Raw genomic sequence first — 23,568 nt, 5'->3', positions numbered from 1 at the left:
TCTGTAAGTTGAAGAAAGGTTGCCTTGTAATTCCATTGATTCATTATTAAGTGATTCAAACTGGCATACTGTTATGTTCAGCTCATGACTGTTTTTTTTTACCCTCTTTCTGTTGTTAAAGCAAGACTGCGAGAACAGTCAGGACAACTCCTCCTTCTCACTTTCCCTCTTTCTCTCTGCCGCTCTCTCCTATTTCTCTCCAGTTAATGTCACCTCTCCCAGCTCTTGCTGACACCTACCACCCACACTCCTAGAAAAAATGGTTCCAAAAGGATTTCTCAGATGTCCATGGACTCTGAAAAGTAGTTGAAATGGACTCTGGACTCTGAAAAGTAGTTGAAATTCGGTCAGTCTGCCCTGGCTGGGCCAAATCTGAGCCAGTCATAGACATCTGTTTCTGTCGTTCTGCCCTCAACAACAGCTCCCGGATTACCAATGTGGCAGTCCCCCACACCTCTCTGATTCAGAGGGGTTGGGTATAAACGTGGAAGTCAACTTTTGGTTGGACCTTGTGTCCAATTGACGGTACAAATTAATGTAATCCTTTTGTGGCAGACATTTTGAAAGTGAGAAATCTGAGTCAACGTGTAATTCCTTTATCGTGGAATTACCCTGTAGCTTCGGCTGCGAATGTGCATGTCTGTCATGTAAGACCTTTCCATTACATGTAAGGCCATCCACTGCGGTCCAGTGTTGCAGTGCAGTGGTGGCCCGGCTGTGGAGTCTGCGTTGATTCTCTCCTCTCATATGTTGGGACTCCCAGTCGCTTCTCTGCAAACACCTCACCACTGGTCTGAGGTGGAGGTGGTGTGTGGAGGGTCTGAGGACAACACACACAGAGACATGCACACACCCTCTGACCCCATCCTCCTCAGGTTTCATCCTCACTGGAGTGTGTGTGCGTGTGTGTGTGTGTGTGTGTGTGTGTGTGTGTGTGTGTGTGTGTGTGTGTGTGTGTGTGTGTGTGTGTGTGTGTGTGTGTGTGTGTGTGTGCGTTGGAAGTCAGAGGGTGTTGTTTATGTTCCTGAATGTGACTATATTTTCTGATAGGGACCCCTGTCTAAATCACCAACTAGGAGGGCAGACTGTTCAATAGGAAGGCTAGGTCCACTTAGTTCTGCCTCCTGGCCTCATTGTATAGGACTCTCTTAGGGATACTAGAAATATGATATCTTTTTAGATAACGTTCTCCTGTGGGTTTGGAGGAGAAGAGGGAATGTTTACACAGCTTGATTTAAGGTCTCAATGCAGAAATAGCCGGGTCACACAAAGTACCAGGCGACAGTGGGTCAATCCATTTGAATTGAATTTTCACTTTTTGACAGCATCCCTTTTGATTTAAAAAAAACGTTTCATATGTTTGCCCGTGAAAAAAGTGGTCCGAAAATGACTTTTGGACCTGAATGCCAAAACATAAAGTTGACCCATTTTGAAAACCCCAACATACTGAGACGTTTGTGTCCTTTATCACTGGAAAAGATAAGCCATTGAGTTTGATATCATTTAAAAGCATACAAAACAGGGTTGTCAAACTATTTGATAAATTATGCCTTTAAAAAAAACAACTTTTAACTTCAATTATCTAAATGCGTAAACTCCGTTTTTTGTTGTTGTAGTTTAGACCCTACTTTACCTCAGGTTTCTGTGTTGTGCCTGCTATCGGTTGAGACACAAAATGCTCTTGAATACAGGGTGGGTGTCAATTCAATCATAGAAATATAAATCACAGAATGGTCATATTCCATCAGACCACTGCAATTTCGTTGGTACACCATTTACATTTTAATAGATTTTTAACTTCTAATTGCTACCACAAAGATGGCCACCGGTACTCCCACCCTCAAACGTCAACTTAAATGGTTGTGCCCATTCTAGTATCTATATTTCTATTATTTCAATAGGTTTCCTATGGAGGATTGACAGTGTAATTTAAAACAGATATTCTCCGATGTGCGAACCTCCAACCATCGAAAGTTGAAATTGTAATTTTATTCCCCTTTTAGCACATTTGTCAGCCAAAACATGACACCCACCCTGTATTCAAGAGCATTTTTTGTCTCAACTGTTGGCGGGCACAACACAGAAACCTCAGCGGATGTAAAATAGGGTCTAAGCTACACGTTTTTAGATGATTAGCATTTTAAGGTTAAACAAATTACATGATTTTATTTTTAATTAAATCAATGATAAAAGAGTTTGACAACCCTGTTTGTAAGCTTTTAAGCGATATCAATCTCAGCCATTTTATTGCTTTCTGTGCAGTTCAAATATGTTTGGAAGGTTCCATTCAAATCAAATGGATTTACCCCTGTGCTATGGGTGGGTCGGGTGCTAGGCAGTGGCTCAGTCACTTCTAGGAATCTCTGGTTCTCTGGCTCATGCCGGAACTGTAGTCTGTCATTAAATGGGCAGCAATGAAACTGCTAAATGGTATACATGCTTAGGGATATGGCAACTAATCCATTGTGCATGACTTTGGGAATCTGCCATCTACATCTGCAATGTGCTATTTTTTAAACAGACTGAATATTTTGTGCTTTTTTTCCCCTCCCAAATGCATGCTGTGAAAATCCTTTCTCTTAGTTATAACTGAAGAAACCTAGTTTGCTCAAATCTAGGATGAATTGTGCCTAATTGTTCACAATTTACTTTTTCATTTGGAATACTTTAGGGACACCTGTGTCGACATAAATGAATGTGACCCAATTACAGTGCATTCGGAAAGTATTCAGACCCCTTGACCTTTTTTCTAAAAAATGTTTACGTTACAGCCTTATTCTAAAATTGATTAAATAAAATCGAAATCATAATCAAATCTACACACAATACCCCATAATGACAAAGCAAAAACAGGTTTTTTTAAATGTTTACACATTTATTAAAACAGGAATATCTTATTTACATACAGTACCAGTCAAAAGTTTGGACACACCTACTCATTCAAGGGTTTTTCTATATTTTTGCTATTTTCTACATTGTAGAATAATAGTGAAGACATTAAAACTATGAATTAACACATATGGAATCATGTAATGACCAAAATAGTGTTAAACAAATCAAAACATATTTTATATTTGAGATTCTTCAAAGTAGCCACCCTTTGCCTTGATGAGAGCTTTGCACACTCTTTGCATTCTCTCAACCAGCTTCACCTGGAATGCTTTTCCAACAGTCTTGAAGGAGTTCCCACATATGCTGAGCACTTGTTGGCTGCTTTTCCTTCACTCTGCGGTCCAACTCATCCCAAACCATCTCAATTGGGTTGAGGTCGGGTGATTGTGGAGGCCAGGTTATCTCATGCAGCACTCCAGCACTCTCCTTCTTGGTCAAATCGCCCTTACAGTCTGGAGATGTATTTTAGGTCATTGTCCAGTGAAAAATGGGAGATACTCCCCAAATACAGGTGTGCCAAGCTTGTAGCGTCATACCCAGGAAGACTCGATGCTGTAATCGCTGCCAAATGTGCTTCAACAAAGTACTGAGTAAAGTGTCTGAATACTTATGTAAATGTGATATTTCTGGTTTTTATTTTTTTTATAAATTTGCAAACATCTCTAAAAACCTGTTTTTGCTTTGTCATTATGGGGTATTGTGTGTAGATTAATGGGGAGTGGGGCGATTTAATCCATTTTAGAATAAGGCTGGAACGTAACAAAATGTGGAAAAAGTCAGGGGTCTGAATATGTTCCAAATGCACTTTATGTCATGTAAAATAACAACAACAACAGCCACAGCCAGTACTGTTTTACTGTTAATGTAGGAGTAGGTCTACCTGTACCTGCCATAGTGTGAGAAAAGGCACTTACTGTACACAGCCCCAGCCCTGCCCAAGTTATTCTGAATGGCTGGCGTTGTGAGGTCAAATAGACTGTCAGTCTATTTGGACCGCTGTGTTGACACAACCCAGGCCCTCATATTTACCCTTTTTGGCTTTTTCATGAAAACCTCACCCTCGGGACACTGGGCCGGACTGACTCGCCATGTGTTCCTGTTGTGGTTATAAAAACACAGATTTTAAAAACGTGAAAAGTAAGTAAAAAGGAATTCGGGGTGCGTGCTCGGGGGTAGTAGGCGGTACCTGCTTAGTAGAGTGTTGTGCCTGAACTGGATTAGTCCCACCCCCCCTCCACTCCACCCCCCTTCAGTCATCACTTCAGGCAGGCCTCGGTAGTACTGCACTATCACGCTGACTACTGAGAAGCCAAAAAAGAACACTGTCACGTATAGAATGTAGGTCTGTTGCACCTGGCAGAGAGATGGAAGTGTCACTGCAGACGACATGCAGTTCTTAAAGGGACATTACACTTTCAAATCAAAGTCTGTCAGACGTTTTCAGACCGCTGAAGGATTCTAATGTCAAGATTTAAACCACAACTGATGCCGTGGGATGGGGTTTAATCTTGATCCCACTCTACATTTTCAGGTCTGAAAACATCTGACAGTTTTTTTAATAAAAAAAAAGAAATTGGAGTGAAATGTGTCTTTTAAGTTCCAGTACCCTTTGCCATCAAATCTAACTGTCTCTGTCGGTCTCTGTGTCAGTGCGGGGATGTCGCCCTGGGAAGATCGTGCAGATGTCAGAGGCTGAGGTGAGGGGCCTCTGCATCAAGTCCAGAGAGATCTTCCTCAGCCAGCCCATCCTCCTGGAACTGGAGGCTCCCCTCAAGATCTGTGGTAGGTGATGATGATGACGAAGATGATGATGAATCCCCACTACATCTCCCCTCCACTTTTTAACCTCATCACGTTGAGTGTGATTATTATAGCGCCATACAATTACATTATTACCGGGTCTCTGTCGAGCGCATTGAGTAAAAGCCTCTCCGGGGATTTTGAAGATCTGTTGGTCAGCGCAGAATCTGTGCATCTCGAACACACATCGTTTCCCCTCCATGTCCAGTTCTGCACCTGTCATTCATGAATTGCCCTGACTGTGGTTAGCTAGGCTAGGGTAGGGTAGTTACGCTCCTCCTTTCTCTCCCACCTCCTCCTGCTCTCAGGTGACATCCACGGCCAGTACACAGACCTGCTGCGGCTCTTCGAGTACGGGGGCTTCCCGCCCGAGGCCAACTACCTGTTCCTGGGAGACTACGTGGACCGAGGCAAGCAGTCCCTGGAGACCATCTGTCTACTGCTGGCCTACAAGATCAAATACCCCGAGAACTTCTTCCTCCTCAGAGGCAACCACGAGTGTGCCTCCATCAACCGCATCTACGGCTTCTACGACGAGTGTGAGTAGCACGCCTGCTTGCACACACGCTCTGCACACACATACACTTCAATACATTGCCTAGTGCAATTGTTTGGGTTTCATACAAGTAATTGAGCCAAATACCCCCGCCGCGACACGCACACTAATGAATGCTTATTTGGAAAAACAAATGCAGCCATTCAACACAGGGCGGCCTCTGTCACAAGAGTAAAATTGCTGGAATTACAAGATCCCTGATGTTACAAAGTGTGTTTTTTTTTCTTGTCTCTCTGTTTCTCCAGGTAAGCGCAGATTCAACATAAAGCTGTGGAAGACATTTACTGACTGCTTCAACTGCCTTCCCATCGCTGCCATCGTGGATGAGAAGATCTTCTGTTGCCATGGAGGTACAGCACTGCTGGAGGAGCTGCCACTCAAAGTCCCTGTCTATGACTTGGCTGTTAAACGATCATCGTCTTGCTCAGCAAATGAATATGACAGTTGATGTAGCAAACCTTTACTCCTGTCAGTCAAATGAACACCCTATAGAACAAATCAGTCACATCATTATTTTGTGCATTACAATAATTATTACATACTACGCATGTATTCAACATGTGTACAATGGAATAACAATGCAAGCAGGACATTGGACAGGAGTCATGACTATGACGAGGTGCAAAAAAAATAGTTAAAGGCTCCGTGTCGAGCGGTATCCTACAACGGGCTGGTTCTGGCAGGAAAAGTGACCTTGAAAGTGTGTGGATTTTAAATGGATGTGTTTTTGATTACTGTGACTGAGTGCTATTGTCTCTGTGCTCCTCTGTCTCCTACCAGGCCTCTCTCCAGACTTGCAGTCTATGGAGCAGATCCGTCGCATCATGAGACCCACAGACGTTCCTGACACGGGTAGGTCCACACACACACACACACACACACACACACATATATATATATATATATATATATATATATATATTTATATACACACACATCTCCAACATTACAAAAACAAGTGCTATTTATTATATTAGCGGACAGTAGTGGTCAGTATTTCCTAAGCAAAATTTGATTGAATTGCCCACAGGGTGTTCCCAGATTATTGTACTGTACAATGTAGCTAATTCTTTAAAGATTTTCTGATTCTCAAAACCAATTGACTTTTGACATTACCATATGGGTTATTTAAAAATTATTTAAAAGACTGTTCATGTGTCCAGGATAAACCTATTGTTATGTCAATACTGTAGACCTATGTATAATTATATCTAAATAAGGCTCTGATACTCACTGTATAAGTCACAGAAAACCTGACTGTCTGGTTCATTTTTAAAGAGAAGTACATTTTGACCAAGTCCATTATCGGCTCATCACAGAACTTTCTAGAACACATCTCCTTATATGGTCACGATGTGAACCACCGAAGCCATTGTTCACGTCTCAGATCCTGCTGTATGTGTGTGTGTGTGTGTGTGTGTGTGTTCCAGGGTTGCTGTGTGACCTGCTGTGGTCGGACCCAGACAAAGACGTTCAGGGTTGGGGGGAGAACGACCGCGGGGTCTCGTTCACATTTGGGGCTGATGTGGTCAGCAAGTTCCTCAACCGTCACGATCTGGACCTCATCTGCAGAGCCCACCAGGTACAACTGAAGTGACCTGTCATTCTGATAGGGAAAAAAGACACTACCCACTGGGCAAAAACTGGTTGAGTCAACATTGTTTCAACAGAATCAGTCAACGCATTGTGACGCGGAATCTACGTGGAACATAAATTGTATTTGAAAAAAAGTCGTCCACGTAAACTGTTGTTTTGACGGTAACATTTCAACCACACGATTATGTCATCATGGTAACCAAATGCCAACAGAGACAAACCTTGTATAAAATATGTTGAGTTTGTACCTTTAAAACAATGTCAGATCTTCAATGTTATATCCACTACTTCAATGTTATATCCAAAAACGAAAAACAATAGGCTGGGTCAGCACCTCCTACTAAAGAATTGATATCTCTACAGTCTCCCATCCAGGGTTTTAACCAAGCCCAGCCTTGATTATCTATGATATTTGACAATGATTATTACCAATGTGCTGTTCGTGAGAATGATTGTTGAGAGATCTCCACTTTAAAACTAAATAGATTCACTGTTGCTATACGTCATTCCAAAGAGTAGGTTTAACAGAGCAAATTAAATGTGACCCTACTTTATCACTTTTATCATCAATGATGCTATTTAGGCCTGTATAGCATCTGCAAAGTCATCAACAGCCATGGTTGGAATTCAACACATACTTCAACTAAAAATAGACCATACAAAAGGCCTAGGCTTTCAAGCTCTGGTTTGATTTCAAATGTAATGATATTTAGAGCCAACGCAAACCAAATATCAACATTTGAAAGCGATGTATCTTCTGCTTGGACACTTCCATCTGTGCCACTGAATTAGTCTGGCGTTAATTCCAATTGGTTTTCAAATGAATCATTGATATGTTGGATTCACATCTCCATCTCAACCAAAAATGAATGTTAAAAGAATGGAATTGTCAGATGGAAGTATCCCAGCAGTAGATACATCTCCTTTAAATGTTGATATTGGGTTATATTGTCAACCAAACACAATTCAGTATTACATTGTAGTACCGTAAAAATAGACTAAAGTTAAGGGTCTTTTACAAACGTTTGTAACGTTCAACCTTAAAACGAGTAACACATCCATGGCCACATTTTAAGGTGACTGTAACTATAAAGGTCTTCTTCTGTAATCATATAAAGCGTGTGTGTTCAAGGTAGCATGCATAGGTTATACCAGGTATAATTTACATTTTTTTAAACTTTCTTTAAACCTAATTTGGTGAGTTCCGTATGGACTCAGGAGAGGCGAAGGTCGAGAGCCTCCGAAACGCGACTCTGATCAAGCCGTACTGCTCGCTTAACCCGGAAGCCAGCTGCACCAATGTCAAAAGTCAGCGTGCATGTGCCCGGCCCGCCACAAGGAGTCACTAGAGCGCGATGGGACAAGGACATCCCAGCCGGCCAAACCCTCCCCTAACCCGGACGACGCTGGGCTAATTGTGCGCCACCTCATGGGTCTCCCGGTCGCGACACAGCCTGGTATCAAACCCGGGTCTGTAGTGACACCTCAAGCACTGCAGGGCAGTGCCTTAGACCGCTGCGCTACTCGGAAGGCCCTGTACCATGTACTTTTAATGTAATCTCAACTGCAATCTAGGTAATTTGGTTCTTCTATTAGATGAACCACAGTGATAACACATTCATCTGTTATCAAAAATATCTGACATTGTATTCCCATTTGAACTTTGCTGTGCTTTTAAATGGTTGAAAGCACAGCATACGTCATTCGGGTGACAACTGAACTGAACCAAAAATCTGACCTAATTTTTCCATTGGAATTTGGTTGTGCTTTTAGGTGCAAATTCAACTAATATTTGGCTGTCTTTTTGAGTGGGTGAATACAGGTTATAAACTCATTAACGTCTCAACCAAATATGACCCAATTATCCACGTATGCCCAGTGGGTAGCCTATAGTTTAGTCTAGTCTAGGTTCTAGACTAAGCAAGTTCATAATCATAATGTACTACATGGCCAGTGACCCTTGCCCTTCCTATTCTACCTTTCCGGTGTCTTTCCAACTCTCTATCTTTCCCATAAAGGAAAGGGGTATACCTAGTCAGTTGTACAACTGAAATGTGTCTTCCGCATTTAACTCAACCCTTCTGAATCAGAGAGGTGCGGGGGGCTGCCTTAATCGACATTCCACGTCTTCTGTGCCCGGGGAACTGTGGGTTAACTGCCTTGCTCAGGGGCAGAACGACAGATTTCTACCTTGTCAGCTCGGGGATTCGATCCAGCAACCTTTCGGTTACTGGCCCAACGCTCCTACCGCCAGGCTTATAAGCCACTTCTTTAAAAAAAAATGTTTCACTACCTTCACTCTTAGATAAAGCACTCTTACACTGACATACACACAGACAACAGCACATGAAAAGTATTATACACCTCACTTGCAATACTACAACTTAACTCTGTAAAATACATTGACTAGCTTGACTGTGATACTGCGGGTCCTCTGATGTGCTGACTGTGTCTCCACCAGGTGGTGGAGGATGGATATGAGTTCTTTGCCAAGCGGCAGCTGGTGACTCTGTTCTCAGCTCCTAACTACTGTGGAGAGTTTGACAATGCCGGCGGCATGATGAGCGTTGACGAGACCCTGATGTGCTCCTTCCAGGTAAAAGCAGCGTCATTGGCACCACTGACAACCGCAGCTGGTTTCCGTCTGTATGGAGTACGATTGGTGTGGATGTAAAATCAGAGACACAGACTACGAACATTTTCATAAGTCCCTAAAATGTATCATTCCACACAGTGAAGTTTGTACACCGTTTAAGCAATAAGCCTCTTGTCCATTCTATATTGTGACTATATCACGAAAATCACTCGGATACACCTGGGGCCCGAACTACCCTTAGGTGTGATATAATTATACTGTTTAGTCTCTTATTGTGTCTATTAGTATTAATGATTCACCAAACATTTTAAAGAAGAATTAGGTACAATTATACAGGTGGTATATGCCTTTGATTGGGATTTAGGTGTATGATCCATGTATCTGTCCTTGTCCACTACAACTGTGCAGATCCTGAAGCCGTCTGAGAAGAAGGCCAAGTATCAGTACGGAGGGATGACCTCTGGCCGACCCGTCACCCCGCCCCGCACAGCCGTCCCGCCAAAGAAACGGTGAACTTGGGCGCGAGGAAGGAGATGAGCGGACGTCGTGGATGAGCGATGGTCCCTCATCCGCTTTCCACGAGAGAAACACTTGTCAGAGAAAGTAGATAAAACCCAAAGCAAAGTTTGATATTATGCCCCCCCACCCGTTTTTCATTTTAATTCCCCTCTGAACTTTTGTCACGCACCGCTCTCCTGCCAGAGGCTTTTTTAGCAACTGTGTAACCAACCACACTTGTTTTTTTGAAGTAGTCGTTCTGTTTGCAGAAGTGTTTTTTTCTTCTGGCGTTTTTGGGCTTATGGCAGAATGACCGGCTACTAGCTCCAGTTGAGCATTTCATTCCTATCCAGTAAGAACAGGTGTTAATGACGACTGCTGGGTTTTCAATAAAAAAATAATTTAAAAAAGAGGAATAAACCTTATTACATGGTCTGTGTTTTAAATATTTTTATTGATAGTGCCTTCCATGCAGAAGCAAATAGAACACCTACTCCATTAATCCTTGTTTGTTTCGATGTCCACTCAAGTACTGAACAAAGACATGAACCAAAATCTAAAAACAATCCATTTAATGTCATCAGAAACTATCCCAACAGCAAGTCAAATTCCTCAACACAGAATAACTACGCCAATGCATGCATATACACACAGAGCCACGATTCCCTTCGCTGTGGTAGCGCACGTTAAATGTTTGTTGCCCAATCATACAGTACGATCCTGACAGATCAAATCCCTGCTCACAGCCACAGCCTAACAAACTGATTGGCATGATTGTGGCGCCATAAAACAAAAGCTGAAATTGTATTAAAACACTGTACAGTAACATGTATGTAACAATGGCATTTATATTCCTGAGAAGACTCTCTTCTCATAACCGGGGTCTCAAAAACCACGTTACGGCTTAGTGCCTAAAGTACTTTTACAACAGGTATTATTTTAACTATCTACAACTAATAATTGAATCACTATTCCCTCGATCTGGTCTCGCTTCCTAAAGAAGAGGTTATTCAAAAGTATGTCGGACTCTTGGCCTTTGCTATATTTCAGTCTTTCCTACTCAAGTAATGTGTTATTACGCAACTCTAAGCTGTCAACGGTGATCCACAGTATGTCGACAATCCCATGTTAAATAATTCAGACAAGGTCATGACCCCGAGTCCTGACTCCTGCCAGAAATAAGTCATAGTAAATGGTTTAGATTCTCCACCATTTTCCTGAAGTGTACACTTACACACTCCTCGCCATGGATTTAAAAACATTGGTTGGAGGGATTTTCCACTTTCCACTACTGTTAACGCCAATGCAAGAAAGTGCACACTTTGGGAGATGTGCGGAGAATTGGGGTGTATTCAAACAGGGCCATTGTCTACATCAGCCCTTCGTCCAGCCCTTTTGAAACCAAACGGCTGTTTTACTCAACAACACTTTATGCACAGGTACCTAATTTATGACTTAGTTCACTCCATTCCGAAAACTCACTCATACACCTTAATCAAATCAGAATGAAGAGATTCTCCGGTACTTTTGTCTACCTTTTAGCTAGTAGTTGTGAAAGTAGCGCTCATGAGCCAAAAGCAGTTCCCGAAAATTGCGTACCACGTCATGGCTCTCCCTCTGCTGTGTGTGCATCTTGCTAGCTGTCACTCGAATGGCGAGCTGAAGCTCATTGGCTCTAACTCGAATTGCTAGGGTGGCCCAACGCGGGGGAAAATGTAGGGAAAATGAAACAGCTTCTAGAAAAGGTGGCATTCAAACTACGGATTTTGTTGCAAATTGAGGTAAAACAGTAATTCTGCTCATAGACTACGCATGTATAAACTACACCTTGACACAGCCCAAAGTGGAAGGTTAAAAAAAAAAAAAACACTTAGAAGAAGTCACACGTTCCAGAGCATTAAACAATAAAACTATGGAGAATAAAATAAGAGTAATGGAGAAAGTCTAGAAACCAAAAAAGAGCAAACACACAAAAAATGTTTCATGCAATAGTTTGTAAGTTTCTAATGATTGCGTTCATTTCTAGAAGAAAATTGGAATGGGCAAAAATAAATACATTTATAGTCCTAAAAATCTATAGCTTGAAAGCCCAGTTTTAGAAAATAAAGTGATTTGTTGTCATTTGTGTTCATGGCACTCTTTATACTGGCAGTTTAAAAATGTAAAATCTGACTCCAAGTCAGTCATCGTGGCCATGACACATTCAAGAAATGAAAATCGCCAGAGAATTGTGTCTCGAATTGTGATTTAGTGTTATGGTAATGTCTTCAAATGTAAGGCCCTATAATGGCCTACTGTAATGCAGTTTAGCTAGTACTCCCACTGTCTGTGTGACACTCTATGAAGTATGAAGCTCACAGATTGGCAGATACAGACACCTTGCCCAGAGCCAACGCCTCAAACAAAGACAGCTAGCAGCCATTCTAGTTTGTGATCCTACTTCAAACACTATAGTTTATTCTAGTAAATGACCAACAGCGAAACAAAACCGTTACTTTAAATCCAACCAATTCACCTCATCAACACTACAGAATAGCTGCCACTTTTTTTCATGGTCATTGTCAGAAGTTAAACATTTAATTACATAGGGCCAAAACACACCCTGCTTACGACAAAGCATGAAGCCTGGGTCTTTCCTTTTTGAAAAGTTGGAACAGCACGCCTTTGTACACCACATCTAAGGCAAAACTTCTATTTAAACAAAGTGACTAGGTAGGTTGGCCAAGCGGAATGGTGTTAAGGTCAGACTCAACGCTACCCTTAGAACAAGAGGACAGGAATGGGTTAGGAATATGGTTAGGCTCCCATAACCCGCCTGCCCTCGTAAAAATAAATCAAAACAGAAGCTGCTTGACTAACGGGCTGGAGTGGTCCTATCAAACATATTTTGTTTCTAAAAAAAAAACAGTCCTACTGGGCCATTATCCTCACGTAAACAGGAAGTGAGTGGAATGGTGAATAGTTTTTTTTATCTGTACATGACATCTGTTTCACTCTGCTGAACACGCCATAGGTGCTCCTCTCCACTCCAACGGGCTAAAAGGTTAGGAATGTGCTGATGTCGACAGACTAATGTCCATGTTTTCTGTGTAACGTGGTAACTTTGTTCTGATGTGTAAATAAAACCGAAATATACGTTTTAAATCAAATAAAATGCTTAGTTGAAAAGAATAAGTAAATCAACTTCAGAGCCGGTAGCCGTATGATTTGCTCTGCCGTTTCTAGGCAGGATTATAATATAATGGAACTACTTAATGTAACAATACATTAGCTCTCCAAACACTCACACAGCTACAGTACTTGGCCTCAAGTTAACGCCTTACATAAAAAGCTCTAAAGCTAAGAAAACAAATAACTTTATACAAAAACACAAAAGAAATCCTTAAAATGGTCCAACTCAAAAATAACGAAAACAACCCAAGTTTAGAGCGGTCTGGCACTGATTGTGTCCATTATTCCGAGAGGCAACCAGTGATGCATTCTTATCACTGTAAACCACTTGTTAAGTAGGTAGCTAGCATTCATGTCGCATTATTCCCTTAAAGCCAGCTCCTAAGGCCATTCTCTCAGTTATTTCAGTGAGTATAGTATATGTATGTGGCAGATGGAGAGGTAATACTCAAATCCCTTGTATAATATCTATTGTGGTCAGTACTAAATTCATTTTTTTGATGCAGGCTTTATATGCAGGCAGCTCTCTATTCCCAGCCTAGGTCCTTCTAGGTATTAAAAAAAATATGGCATTTGGTGGCAGTGGTCGCTAAATTTATGAATGGCCATGGAGGCGACCGTCGTTCGAAACAGGGACTGGCGACGGATGGTGGTGGTCCCTCTGGTGTGCCTGTCTAGACCAGTAGACGCAGCAGGAAAGAAAAGCCAGCCCCGATGGAGAGGCCCAGGCCCAGGAAGAAAGTCATCAGGGCCCCAGCTGTCTCTGCATCTTTGGACGCCACCAGCCTGGGAGGACAGAGAGAAAAGGGTTACAGAGATGTAGAAATAGACGATGATGCATACTGACAGATGTGATGATGAGCCAGGCGGCATACACATAGATACAGTATGCAGGTACAGTGAAATGTCCTTCTTGCCCAACAATGCAGTAATCCGTATCAGTAGTACTATTTAATAAAGTGAAGTAGAACAAAAACACAATAGAAATAAGAACACAAGAAAGTAAGTCAGCTATATACATGGTCAGTTCCAATACCATATTTACAATGAGCAGGGATACTGGAGTGATGGAGGTAGATATGTATACGGGTAAGGTGAAGAGGCATCAGGATATATGATAAACAGAGTAGCAGCAGCGTATATGATGATTGTATGTACAGTACCAGTCCAAAGTTTGGACAACTACTCATTCAAGGGTTTTTCTTTCAAATATCATTTTTCATATTTTCTACATTGTACAATAATAGTGAAGACATCAAACTATGAAATAACATATGGAATCATGTAGTAACCAAAAAAAGTGTTAAACAAACCAAAATATATTTTATATTTGAGATAAGTAGCCACTCTTTGCCTTTGACAGCTTTGCAAACTCTTGGCATTCTCGTTTCCAACAGTCTTGAAGTAGTTCCCACGTATGCTGAGCACTTTTCCTTCGCTCTGAGGTCCAACTCATCCCAAACCATCTCAATTAGGTTGAGGTCAGGTGATTGTGGAGGCCATCGCTCTCCTTCTTGGTCAAATAGCCCTTACACAGCCTGGAGGGGTGTTTGGTCATTGTCCAGTTGAAAAACAAATGATAGTCCCACTAAGCAAAAAAAAGACGGATTTTGACGGGAACTTTGCTATTATTAGAATAAGTCAACAGAGTGACATGCCAGAGAGAGAGATTGTGTGTAAACAAGCCATGGAAATGAGATTGAAGGAGCTAATATGTGCACAACTGGCGTATTGTTACGACAGTGGACTGTCACGTACGGAGCGTGCACGTGTGCTTGTCCTATTTCACACGTTACCAAGTGTGTGATTTAAATGTGTTTTTTTTGCATATCCCACTCTCCCTGAGACACCCTTAGAGAGTAGGGTCACAGCCAGGGTTTACCATTATGAACGGCACACCTGGAGCAATTAGTTAAGTGCCTAGCTCAAGGGCACATCGGCATGATCTCTCGCCTTGTCTGCGTGGGGACTTGAACCAGCGGCCCTAACCGCTAGGCTACCTGCCGGGTAAGCTGCCGCCGTGTGTGTGTGTGTGTTACTTCTACTCACTGTGGGGCGTAGGACATGGACAGGCAGACGCAGTAGCCGCTGGAGAGGGAGAAGAGTATCATGATGAAGGCGAAGGCAGCGTCGTGGGAGAAGAAGACGGGGAGGTAGGAGCGGCTCTGGACGTTGCAGAGCATCAGCAGGGGAACAAACACCACCCTGGAGACCACCAGCACCGGGAACAGACGACTCTCCTTGGGAGGCTGCGGAACAAACACAGAGAGAAATGTTACTGGTAAGACAAAGTAATAATAACAACTAAATGTAATACGAGTAATAACTGAAGCTTTCTTGCAGGGGTAGAAAGTGAGAGAATTTCAATTTGTAGAGGATTATAAAAACCCTGAGAAGCTTGGAAAAATGTTACAGAAATCTAATCCATCGTGATCCTATCAAGTGTGTAATAAAATGACAATCCACACAGATCAAATGAATCAGAAACCTACCCATTGGAACAGGGTGGTGACGGTTCTACCGATCCAGTCACACACGTTGAAGATGAGGAAGCAACACACAGAGATGAAATAGGACTCTGATGGGGAGAAAGAGGTGGTTAATAGGTGGTTTTAAGTCTCATGACATGCATACAGTATACAAAATAGTGCTATATAGAACCTAAAAGGGTTCTACCTCGAACGAGAAAGGGTTCTCTTATGGAGACAGCCGAAGGACCCTTTTGAAACATATTTATCAAAGAGAGTATACATACCCCATTTCCCAGGGTATATGGTTTTGACGTCCACAGTGATGGCAGGAAACACAGCGAGAGTGACGGTGAAGACAAAAACCACACAGAACGCCATCACCCATATCTGAAGAGAGACAGGGACAAGGTAAACAATATGGTGGAAATTTTTAGTCCATGCTTACACTACTTCCAAATGCATGTAGGGGAGTGAACAAGTGTACACTTTGGGAAAAGGGTAGGGAATTGGACCGCAACTATAGACCAGAGCCATATATAAAAAAATATATATAAAATTTAAAATTATATAAACTCAGCAAAAAAATAAATGTCCTCTCACTGTCAACTGCGTTTATTTTCAGCAAACTTACCCTCTTGGTGTTAGGGGGCGCTATTTTAATTTTTGGATGAAAAACGTTCCCGTTTTAAACAAGATATTTTGTCACGAAAAGATGCTCGACTATGCATATAATTGACAGTTTTGGATAGAAAACACTGACGTTTCCAAAACTGCAAAGATATTGTCTGTGAGTGCAACAGAACTGATGTTACAGGCAGATAAAATCCAACCAGGAAGTGCCGCATTTTTTGAAACCGCCTCATGCCAATGACTCCTTATATGGCTGTGAATGAGCTACGAATGAGCTTACGTTTTCTACGTATTCCCCAAGGTGTCTACAGCATTGTGACGTCTTTTTGTGCATTTCCGTTGAAGAATAGCCGTAAGGGACAATATTTAGCAAGTGGTCACATGGTGTCTCCCGCAGAAAATCTTGCGTAAAATACTGAGGTAGCCATTTTTCCAATCGCTTCTTATGAGAAACCAATTGCCTCTACGGATATATATGTTAAAAACACCTTGAGGATTGATCCTAAACAACGTTTGCTATGTTTCTGTCGATATTATGGAGCTAATGTGGAATATTTTTTGGCGTTGTGGTGACCGCAATTTCCGGGCGATTTCTCAGCCAAGCATGATGAACAAACGGGAGCTATTTCGCCTACAAAAGTAATATTTTTGGAAAAAAGGAACATTTGCTATCTAACTGGGAGTCTCCTGAGTGAAAACATCCGAAGTTCATCAAAGGTAAACAATTTAATTTGATTGATTAAGTTTGCCTGCTGCTAGCAAGGCATAATGCTATGCTAGGCTATGATAAACTTACACAAATGCTTGTCTAGCGTTGGCTGTAAAGCATATTTTGAAAATCTGAGATGACAGGGTGATTAACAAAAGGCTAAGCTGTGTTCCAATATATTTCACTTGTGATTTTCATGAATATAAATATTTTCTAGGAAGTTTATGTCCGTTGCGTTATGCTAATTAGTGTCAGATGATGATAACGGTCCCGTTCACGGGCTGGGCGTCACTACAGGTTAAGTACTGCAGTGCATCTCGTCCTCATGGACTGCACCAGATTTGCCTCTTCTTGCTGTGAGATGTTACCCCACTATTCCACCAAGACACCTGCAAGTTCCCAGACATTTCTGGGTGGAATGGCGCTAACCCTCACCCTCCAATCCAAGAGGTCCCAGACGTTCTCAATGGCCATGGCAGAACACTGACATTCCTGTCTTGCAGGAAATCACGCACAGAACGAGCAGTATGGCTGGTGGCATTGTCATGCTGGAGGGTCATGTCAGGATGAGCCTGCAGGAAGGGTACCACATGAGGGAGGAGGATGTCTTCCTTGTAACACATAGCATTGAGATTGCCTGCAATGACAACAAGCTCAGTCCGATGATGCTGTGACACACCACCCCAGACCATGACGGACCCTCCACCTCCAAATCAATCCCGCTCCAGAGTACAGGCCTCGGTGTAACTCTCATTTCTTCAACGATAAACGCGAATCCGCCATCACCCCTGGTGAGACAAAACCACGACTCGTCAGTGAAGAGCACTTTTTTCCTGTCTTGTCTGGTGCAGCGACGGTGGGTTTGTGCCCATAGGCAAAAAAAATTTGCCGGTGAACCTGTCCCGCAGGTGTGATGATCGGATATGCCGTTCCTGTGCAGGTGTTGTTATGTGTGGTCTGCCACTGCGAGGACGATCAGCTGTCCGTCCTGTCTTCCTGTAGCGCTGTCTTAGGCCCTGGCCACATCTGCAGTCCTCATGCCTACTTGCAGCATGCCTAAGGCACGTTCACGCAGATGAGCAGGGACCCTGGGCATCTTTCTTTTGGGTGTTTTTCCAGAGTCAGTAGAAAGGCCTCTTTAGTGTCCTAAGTTTTCATAACTGTGACCTTAATTGCATACCGTCTGTAAGCTGTTAGTGTCTTAACAACCGTTCCACAGGTGCATGTTCATTCATTTTTCATGGTTCATTGAACAAGCATGGGAAACAGTGTTTAAACCCTTTACAATGAAGATCTGTGAAGTTAATTTGATTTTAAGAATTATATTTGAAAGACAGGGTTCTGAAAAGGGGACGTTTCTTTTTTGCTGAGATATATATATACATACACACACACATACACACACAGCTGAGTAATAACAGAGGTCAGCGTTACCTTTTTAAACACCTCCATGACGGTGGACTTCCGGTCCCTGTCCTCAGCCTGCTCCAGGGGAAGGAAGTTATGCTTGGGACTGCCCTCCTCTACCTCCACCTCCTCGCCGCTGGCATCACCATTGGCCAATGAGCCGTTGGCCTTGCCCTTCAGCTTGCCGTTCTGCTCCGTGTCCCTCTCTGCTAGGTGAGGAAGAACAGGGAAAATGCCAGGGAAAACGGTCAACTTGACCTCACATTGATAAATCAACAGGCAGAGGTAAATGTGTGAGGGAGTAATGGGCAGTGTTGGGGGGAGGGAGGGAGGGATGCAGCGCCATACATGACACTAGTTTCTGGGGCATGTGCCCACCAGACTAGTACAGTTAGTGAGGGCCACAGCCCGGGGGAAGAAATTGTTAAGGTGGTGGGTAGGTTTTGGTCATGAGTGATCTGAACTGCCTGCCAGAGGGGAATTGTTGGAGAAGGGGGTGACCGGGGTGGAAGGGGTCAGCAAAGATCTTTCCTGCACACTTCCTTGTCCTGGAGTCGTGCAGGATCTCGATAGAGGGCAGGTGGCAGCCAATAACCCTCATGGACATGGGGACCTGATGCTAGATCGAAACTCCTACTCTGAAATGCTTGATACATACAGCCCCCCTGAGTTTAAAGAGGAATACTAGCAGTGACAGGCTGCACTGTACTGGATGGTTATTGAGATGTATAGGAGCATAAAATGAATAGGCCTCTCAGCAGCTTTCAGCAGCCTCACCTTTCAGCAGCTCGTCTGTGGTCTCCACCTCATAGCTCCTGCTCTTGTCCAAGTAGAACCGGGCAAACTTCTAGATGAGACCGGAGCAGAGGCCAAATGAGACAGACAGAACATTCGCCGAACTTGAACACGGATTCCTTCAATGAAACATAGTAATGCTGTACTGGTCAGCTACAAGCCCAACCTGCGACACAGATTCTTTAGATATGTCACTCCCACTCCCACTCCCACTCCCTGGTGCTGGACGTCGCCGGTCTACTAACCACAGGTCCTGGCAACTGCCATTACGCACACCTGGCAACCGTCATTACGCACACCTGCGTCTTATTATCAGTCACACCTGGACTTCATTACTTCCTTGATCATTACTTCCTTGATTACTCACCCTTTATATAGCACTCTTTTGTTATCAGTCATCGGATAGTATATTTGTGTTTCCATGTCAGACGCTGCGCTTGGTTTTTGTTATCGGTCCATTTTTGTTGTCATTTAACTCACTAACTGCACCTGCTTCCTGTCTCCCTGCGTCGACGTTACAGAATAAAACTTGGCTGTAGTCCCGAGGGATACAGGGTCTGTTCTGAGGCCCAACGTGTGATATCTATCTATCTATTACATTCCAGTCCTGGGGCTTCGTAGGGCTGAGCCACTCACCAGGCGAGGCAGGAGGAGGTAGCTGAGGAGAGTGAGCAGGGTTCCTACACAAGGAGTGATGAAGTAACCCAACGCAGCCGTCTCAAGGTCTGTGTCACCTGTCACACACACAGGAAAGAAAAAGGAGAGGTCAATTCCAAGTGGAGTTGCAAAGGCCACACCATACTCACTTGACTACTTGCCGCATTTGAATGATTTGCTAGTCAGTCACTGAGCATATCTGATGTGAGCGGTGCGTGTTTATTTCCAAGTATTTCTTTGTATATTTGATATATTGGTTTGTGTGTGTGACTCACTGGCTATGGAGACCAGCATGGCGAGAGCAGCGAAGGTGCCGGCCAGCCCCTGGCCACTCATAAACACAGCGCTGTACCTCTGAGGCAGCAAGCCCACCAGGCCAAACAGACTGCCCTGTAACACCGCTCCAAACGCTACAAGGAGAGAGAGAGAGAGACAGGGTTAATAATATAGCGCACATCATCAACAAACAGTTAATGATACCACCCCCTCCTGCCCACACACACACACCTTACTCATACACACTATATTAATGCCATCACACACATCTTGTGACAAATGGTTTCTCTTCCACACACACACACACACCACAATGACCCCCCCACATACACACAGACAACCACGTCCTACTCACAGTTGATGAACCAGATGGTCGCCATGGTAACAGAGAAGAAGCAGTCCTCCTCCATAGTGACCTTGACCAGGATGGCAGTGAGGATGAAGAGGACGAGGATGAAGACCAGGCTGCCCGCTATCCGCACCATCTCTGATATCCTACGCATAAATTTAAAAAAGGTTAGTTCACAATCTCACTGGATTAGACAGCAACACACCACCTTCACGCAATATTACACATTTTTACTTTTTACTTTAAACTGAGGCCAACCTAAAAATCCACTCTATCACAAAGCATATTAGCTTTTTTGCACCTATTTGCAGTTGAATAAAATGGCCAACACAAAAGGGTTGTTCACACACACACACACAATTGTCAGCCAAGTATGCAGTAAAAAAAAAGTGTTTGTTTAGCATTTGGAGGACATGTAGACCTGAGAGAAGAAGTGCTGTCTCACCGCTGATAGAAGAAGGAGTTGAGCAGAGTGCAGAGCAGCAGGGGGAGCTGGGACAGCAGAGTCATCCAGTTGTTGAAGTAGTACTCTTTCTGGACCACCACCGTGCCGTTGCTCCATTCTGTCTTGTTGAGGCGTCTATTGAAATACTGTTGACAGAAGGGGTAAAAATTGTCTTTTTGCAAACACTTTTATCGTTACAAGGATGCCCGATCAACTGAGCCACACAGGACTCAAGAGATGACCCAGTTTACATCAACAATCAATATGGTTGTTAGTTGCTATCGGCTAAGTACATACAGTAATGGTACATCAGTGGTCACACGTCACTTGTTCCTATACAAATAGGTCTAGTCATTCTACAAACGTGAACTGTATACCAAGAATCAAAGCAAACCCTATGAGCTAACCCTACGAGTTGTGGGGTTTGACATTTGAACATAGAGCGAGCTTAGCCTTAGAGGCTAGGCCACACACACACACACACACACAGCTTCAAAGTGGAATACTCATGTGATGTTCTATAGCTTAAGGGGTCTCCAACCACACCATAAGGGGTTAACTTCAACATACAGATACTTAGTGGACACCAAGACTACATAACAACAGGGGGCCAGTCACATTAAATCCCTCTCGGACAAAATACTTGACTTGAACATACCAACAACTCAGCTAATCCTCTATGTACAATACACATACAGAACAAATCCAAACAACATTGACTTTCAGAGGCTGCTTTTTAAAAACGACTTTTCCAAGATAATTCCTTAAGAAAGCCAATGCTCTACTTTGGCATGACACAAAGTATTGCACTTGTTGAACCCGAGCCAAAGTAGATCTGCTCTTCGATCTGTAGCTTTGGGAAACTTTAATACAAACGTTTCCCAGAGCTACAGATCTAGGATCAGATCTACCATGCTCTAATCCTGACTGTAGCCTTTAGGGTGGTGAATAACTATCTGACCCTGAACCTGTTGTTATGAAGACATGTGAGGTTGGGTTTACCATGGAGGCGGTCATGAAGAAATTCCATGGTAGCAGCGTCCCGAGGCCCAGAATGAAGAAGGTGATCCCCACCAACCAGCCCCTGGGAACGGGAGGAAAATATGAAAAGATCAGAAACAAGCATGTCATTCTTAAGTTTTTGGTATGTATTTAGCATGTTATTTCTTTAAAAAATAGCAGGTAGTTTATGTACCGTGAAATAAAGTGCAACCAGTCAGGTTAAAATACAACAATAGTGAACTTTATTGAAGTACATCAGAAATGAAATCAAATCGATTAAAAACAGTACAAAGTTCCTTTTCAGCACCAATGCTTTGCTTGGAGCGCATTTCACTTAAAATCAAAATGTAAAAATAGGACTCTGGTTGAGAGTGAGAGCAGAAACGAGAAAGAAATAGATACTTATAGTTTGCAAGAGGAAGCGGCGCCAGCTACTCACTCACCTATCACGCGGGGCGTCTGTCCGGTCCTTCATCCTGTGCTATGGGGTTCGGTTTAAACTAGGGGCAAAAGGAAGGGGAACATAGTCAACATAAAGACCAAGTGTAGATTTGTCTATCCTCTCTAAGCACTTTATTTACAGAATACAGTTCATTTTCCACATTCTAGAACATTGCGGCAAGGAGTAGGAGCCATTCCCACGACACGACAGTATGTCCAAGATAGGGTTGGGCAGGATTCAGATTTTCATATCGTGATACCGGCCTTCTCTCATCCCGGGATTTATGGTATTACAGTCTTAGTATATAAAGGGGGCTCTAAAAATGCAAAAAAGCCCATTGGGCATCTATAAACGGAATGCTCACAAAATTGTCACCAACTAATAGAGAATTTCAATAGAGGATGCTAGCTAAATATGCTAACAAGCGCAAAGTCAGGCAATCCAGCTCATAAAGTTATACGGCAGGGGGTGGCAGGTAGTCTAGTGGTTAGAGTGTTGGGCCAATAACCCGAAAGGTTGCTAGATCGAATCCCCGAGCTGACAAGGTAAAAATATGTTGTTCTGCCCCTGAACAAGGCAGTTAACCCACTAGGCCGTCATTGTAAATAAGACTTGGTTCTTACAGTTTTTTTGGATTGCTTACACACTAAAATTAAAAGTAGTACACTATTAGCAAAACCTTACACTCAAGAAGCAAAACATCAGCCCATATTTGCACAACTATAAGCACATTGTCAACCTCACACTTGTTGCAAAACTCTACACACAGTGATTTGCAAAACACTAAACACACTTAACATACATTACACACAAAAATCTATCATGAAGTCACATCCTTGCAATACCAAAGCACTGACTGTCAGATTACCACACCCTCCAACCTATTGGTTCAACACAGTCATCAGGTGTGCAAACACTCGTTTGATTAATTGTAGACACACCAATCAGGTGTATTAGCACTATAAAAAGCAGCAGGTGAGTTCATCGGCCTTCAAGCACAATGGAAAGAGTCAGAGAAAGAGGAGGAGAACGAGGAGGACGAGGAGAACGAGGAGGACGAGGAGAACGAGGAGGACGAGGAGGAAGACAAGAAGGTGCTCAAAGAGGACAGAATCTGACAAATGAGATCCACGCAACACTGGTTGACCACGTTGTCAACCACGGCCTGACGCTGAGGGAGGCTGGACTGCGAGTACAGCCAAATCTAAGCCGATATACAGTGGCAAGTGTGATGAGAACATTTAGACTGGAAAATAGGTATTGTAAAAATATCATC

At 43.0% G+C, this 23,568-nt stretch overlaps 2 protein-coding genes across 6 annotated transcripts in view; one reads left to right on the top strand and one right to left on the bottom strand.

Annotated features, from left to right (window-relative positions):
• LOC112260058 (serine/threonine-protein phosphatase PP1-beta catalytic subunit) overlaps window positions 1–10,363 on the top strand; it is a 28,237-nt gene extending 17,874 nt beyond the window's left edge. The window contains exons 1-8 of one of the 2 annotated variants that reach the window (XM_024434860.2): window positions 3,966–4,029; window positions 4,543–4,674; window positions 5,001–5,231; window positions 5,494–5,598; window positions 6,029–6,100; window positions 6,679–6,830; window positions 9,306–9,440; window positions 9,849–10,363. In XM_024434860.2, coding sequence (XP_024290628.1) covers window positions 3,981–4,029; window positions 4,543–4,674; window positions 5,001–5,231; window positions 5,494–5,598; window positions 6,029–6,100; window positions 6,679–6,830; window positions 9,306–9,440; window positions 9,849–9,953 — 981 coding nt within the window. In that variant the 5' untranslated portion in view covers window positions 3,966–3,980 and the 3' untranslated portion in view covers window positions 9,954–10,363. Of the gene's footprint in view, window positions 1–3,965; window positions 4,030–4,542; window positions 4,675–5,000; window positions 5,232–5,493; window positions 5,599–6,028; window positions 6,101–6,678; window positions 6,831–9,305; window positions 9,441–9,848 lie in introns of those variants that run through there. The other variant, XM_024434859.2, reaches the window with a different exon arrangement.
• A 10-nt stretch (window positions 10,364–10,373) lies between these two features.
• LOC112260056 (equilibrative nucleoside transporter 2) overlaps window positions 10,374–23,568 on the bottom strand; it is a 27,939-nt gene continuing 14,744 nt past the window's right edge. For 3 of the 4 annotated variants that reach the window (XM_024434852.2, XM_024434853.2, XM_024434854.2), the window contains exons 2-13: window positions 22,294–22,350; window positions 21,851–21,932; window positions 20,849–20,994; window positions 20,410–20,549; window positions 20,054–20,188; window positions 19,758–19,855; window positions 19,104–19,173; window positions 18,354–18,535; window positions 15,865–15,967; window positions 15,602–15,687; window positions 15,159–15,358; window positions 10,374–13,895 (exon numbers count right to left, since the gene is read on the bottom strand). In XM_024434852.2, the coding sequence (XP_024290620.2) occupies window positions 13,784–13,895; window positions 15,159–15,358; window positions 15,602–15,687; window positions 15,865–15,967; window positions 18,354–18,535; window positions 19,104–19,173; window positions 19,758–19,855; window positions 20,054–20,188; window positions 20,410–20,549; window positions 20,849–20,994; window positions 21,851–21,932; window positions 22,294–22,325 (1,386 nt within the window). In that variant the 5' untranslated portion in view covers window positions 22,326–22,350 and the 3' untranslated portion in view covers window positions 10,374–13,783. The remainder of the gene's footprint in view (window positions 13,896–15,158; window positions 15,359–15,601; window positions 15,688–15,864; window positions 15,968–18,353; window positions 18,536–19,103; window positions 19,174–19,757; window positions 19,856–20,053; window positions 20,189–20,409; window positions 20,550–20,848; window positions 20,995–21,850; window positions 21,933–22,293; window positions 22,351–23,568) is intronic. The other variant, XM_024434855.2, reaches the window with a different exon arrangement.

This window comes from Oncorhynchus tshawytscha, linkage group LG10 (genome assembly GCF_018296145.1).
Source record: "Oncorhynchus tshawytscha isolate Ot180627B linkage group LG10, Otsh_v2.0, whole genome shotgun sequence".
Taxonomy (NCBI): domain Eukaryota; kingdom Metazoa; phylum Chordata; class Actinopteri; order Salmoniformes; family Salmonidae; genus Oncorhynchus; species Oncorhynchus tshawytscha.
Note: the sequence above shows the minus strand (reverse complement) of the source record. Positions and strands in the feature narration are given on the sequence as shown.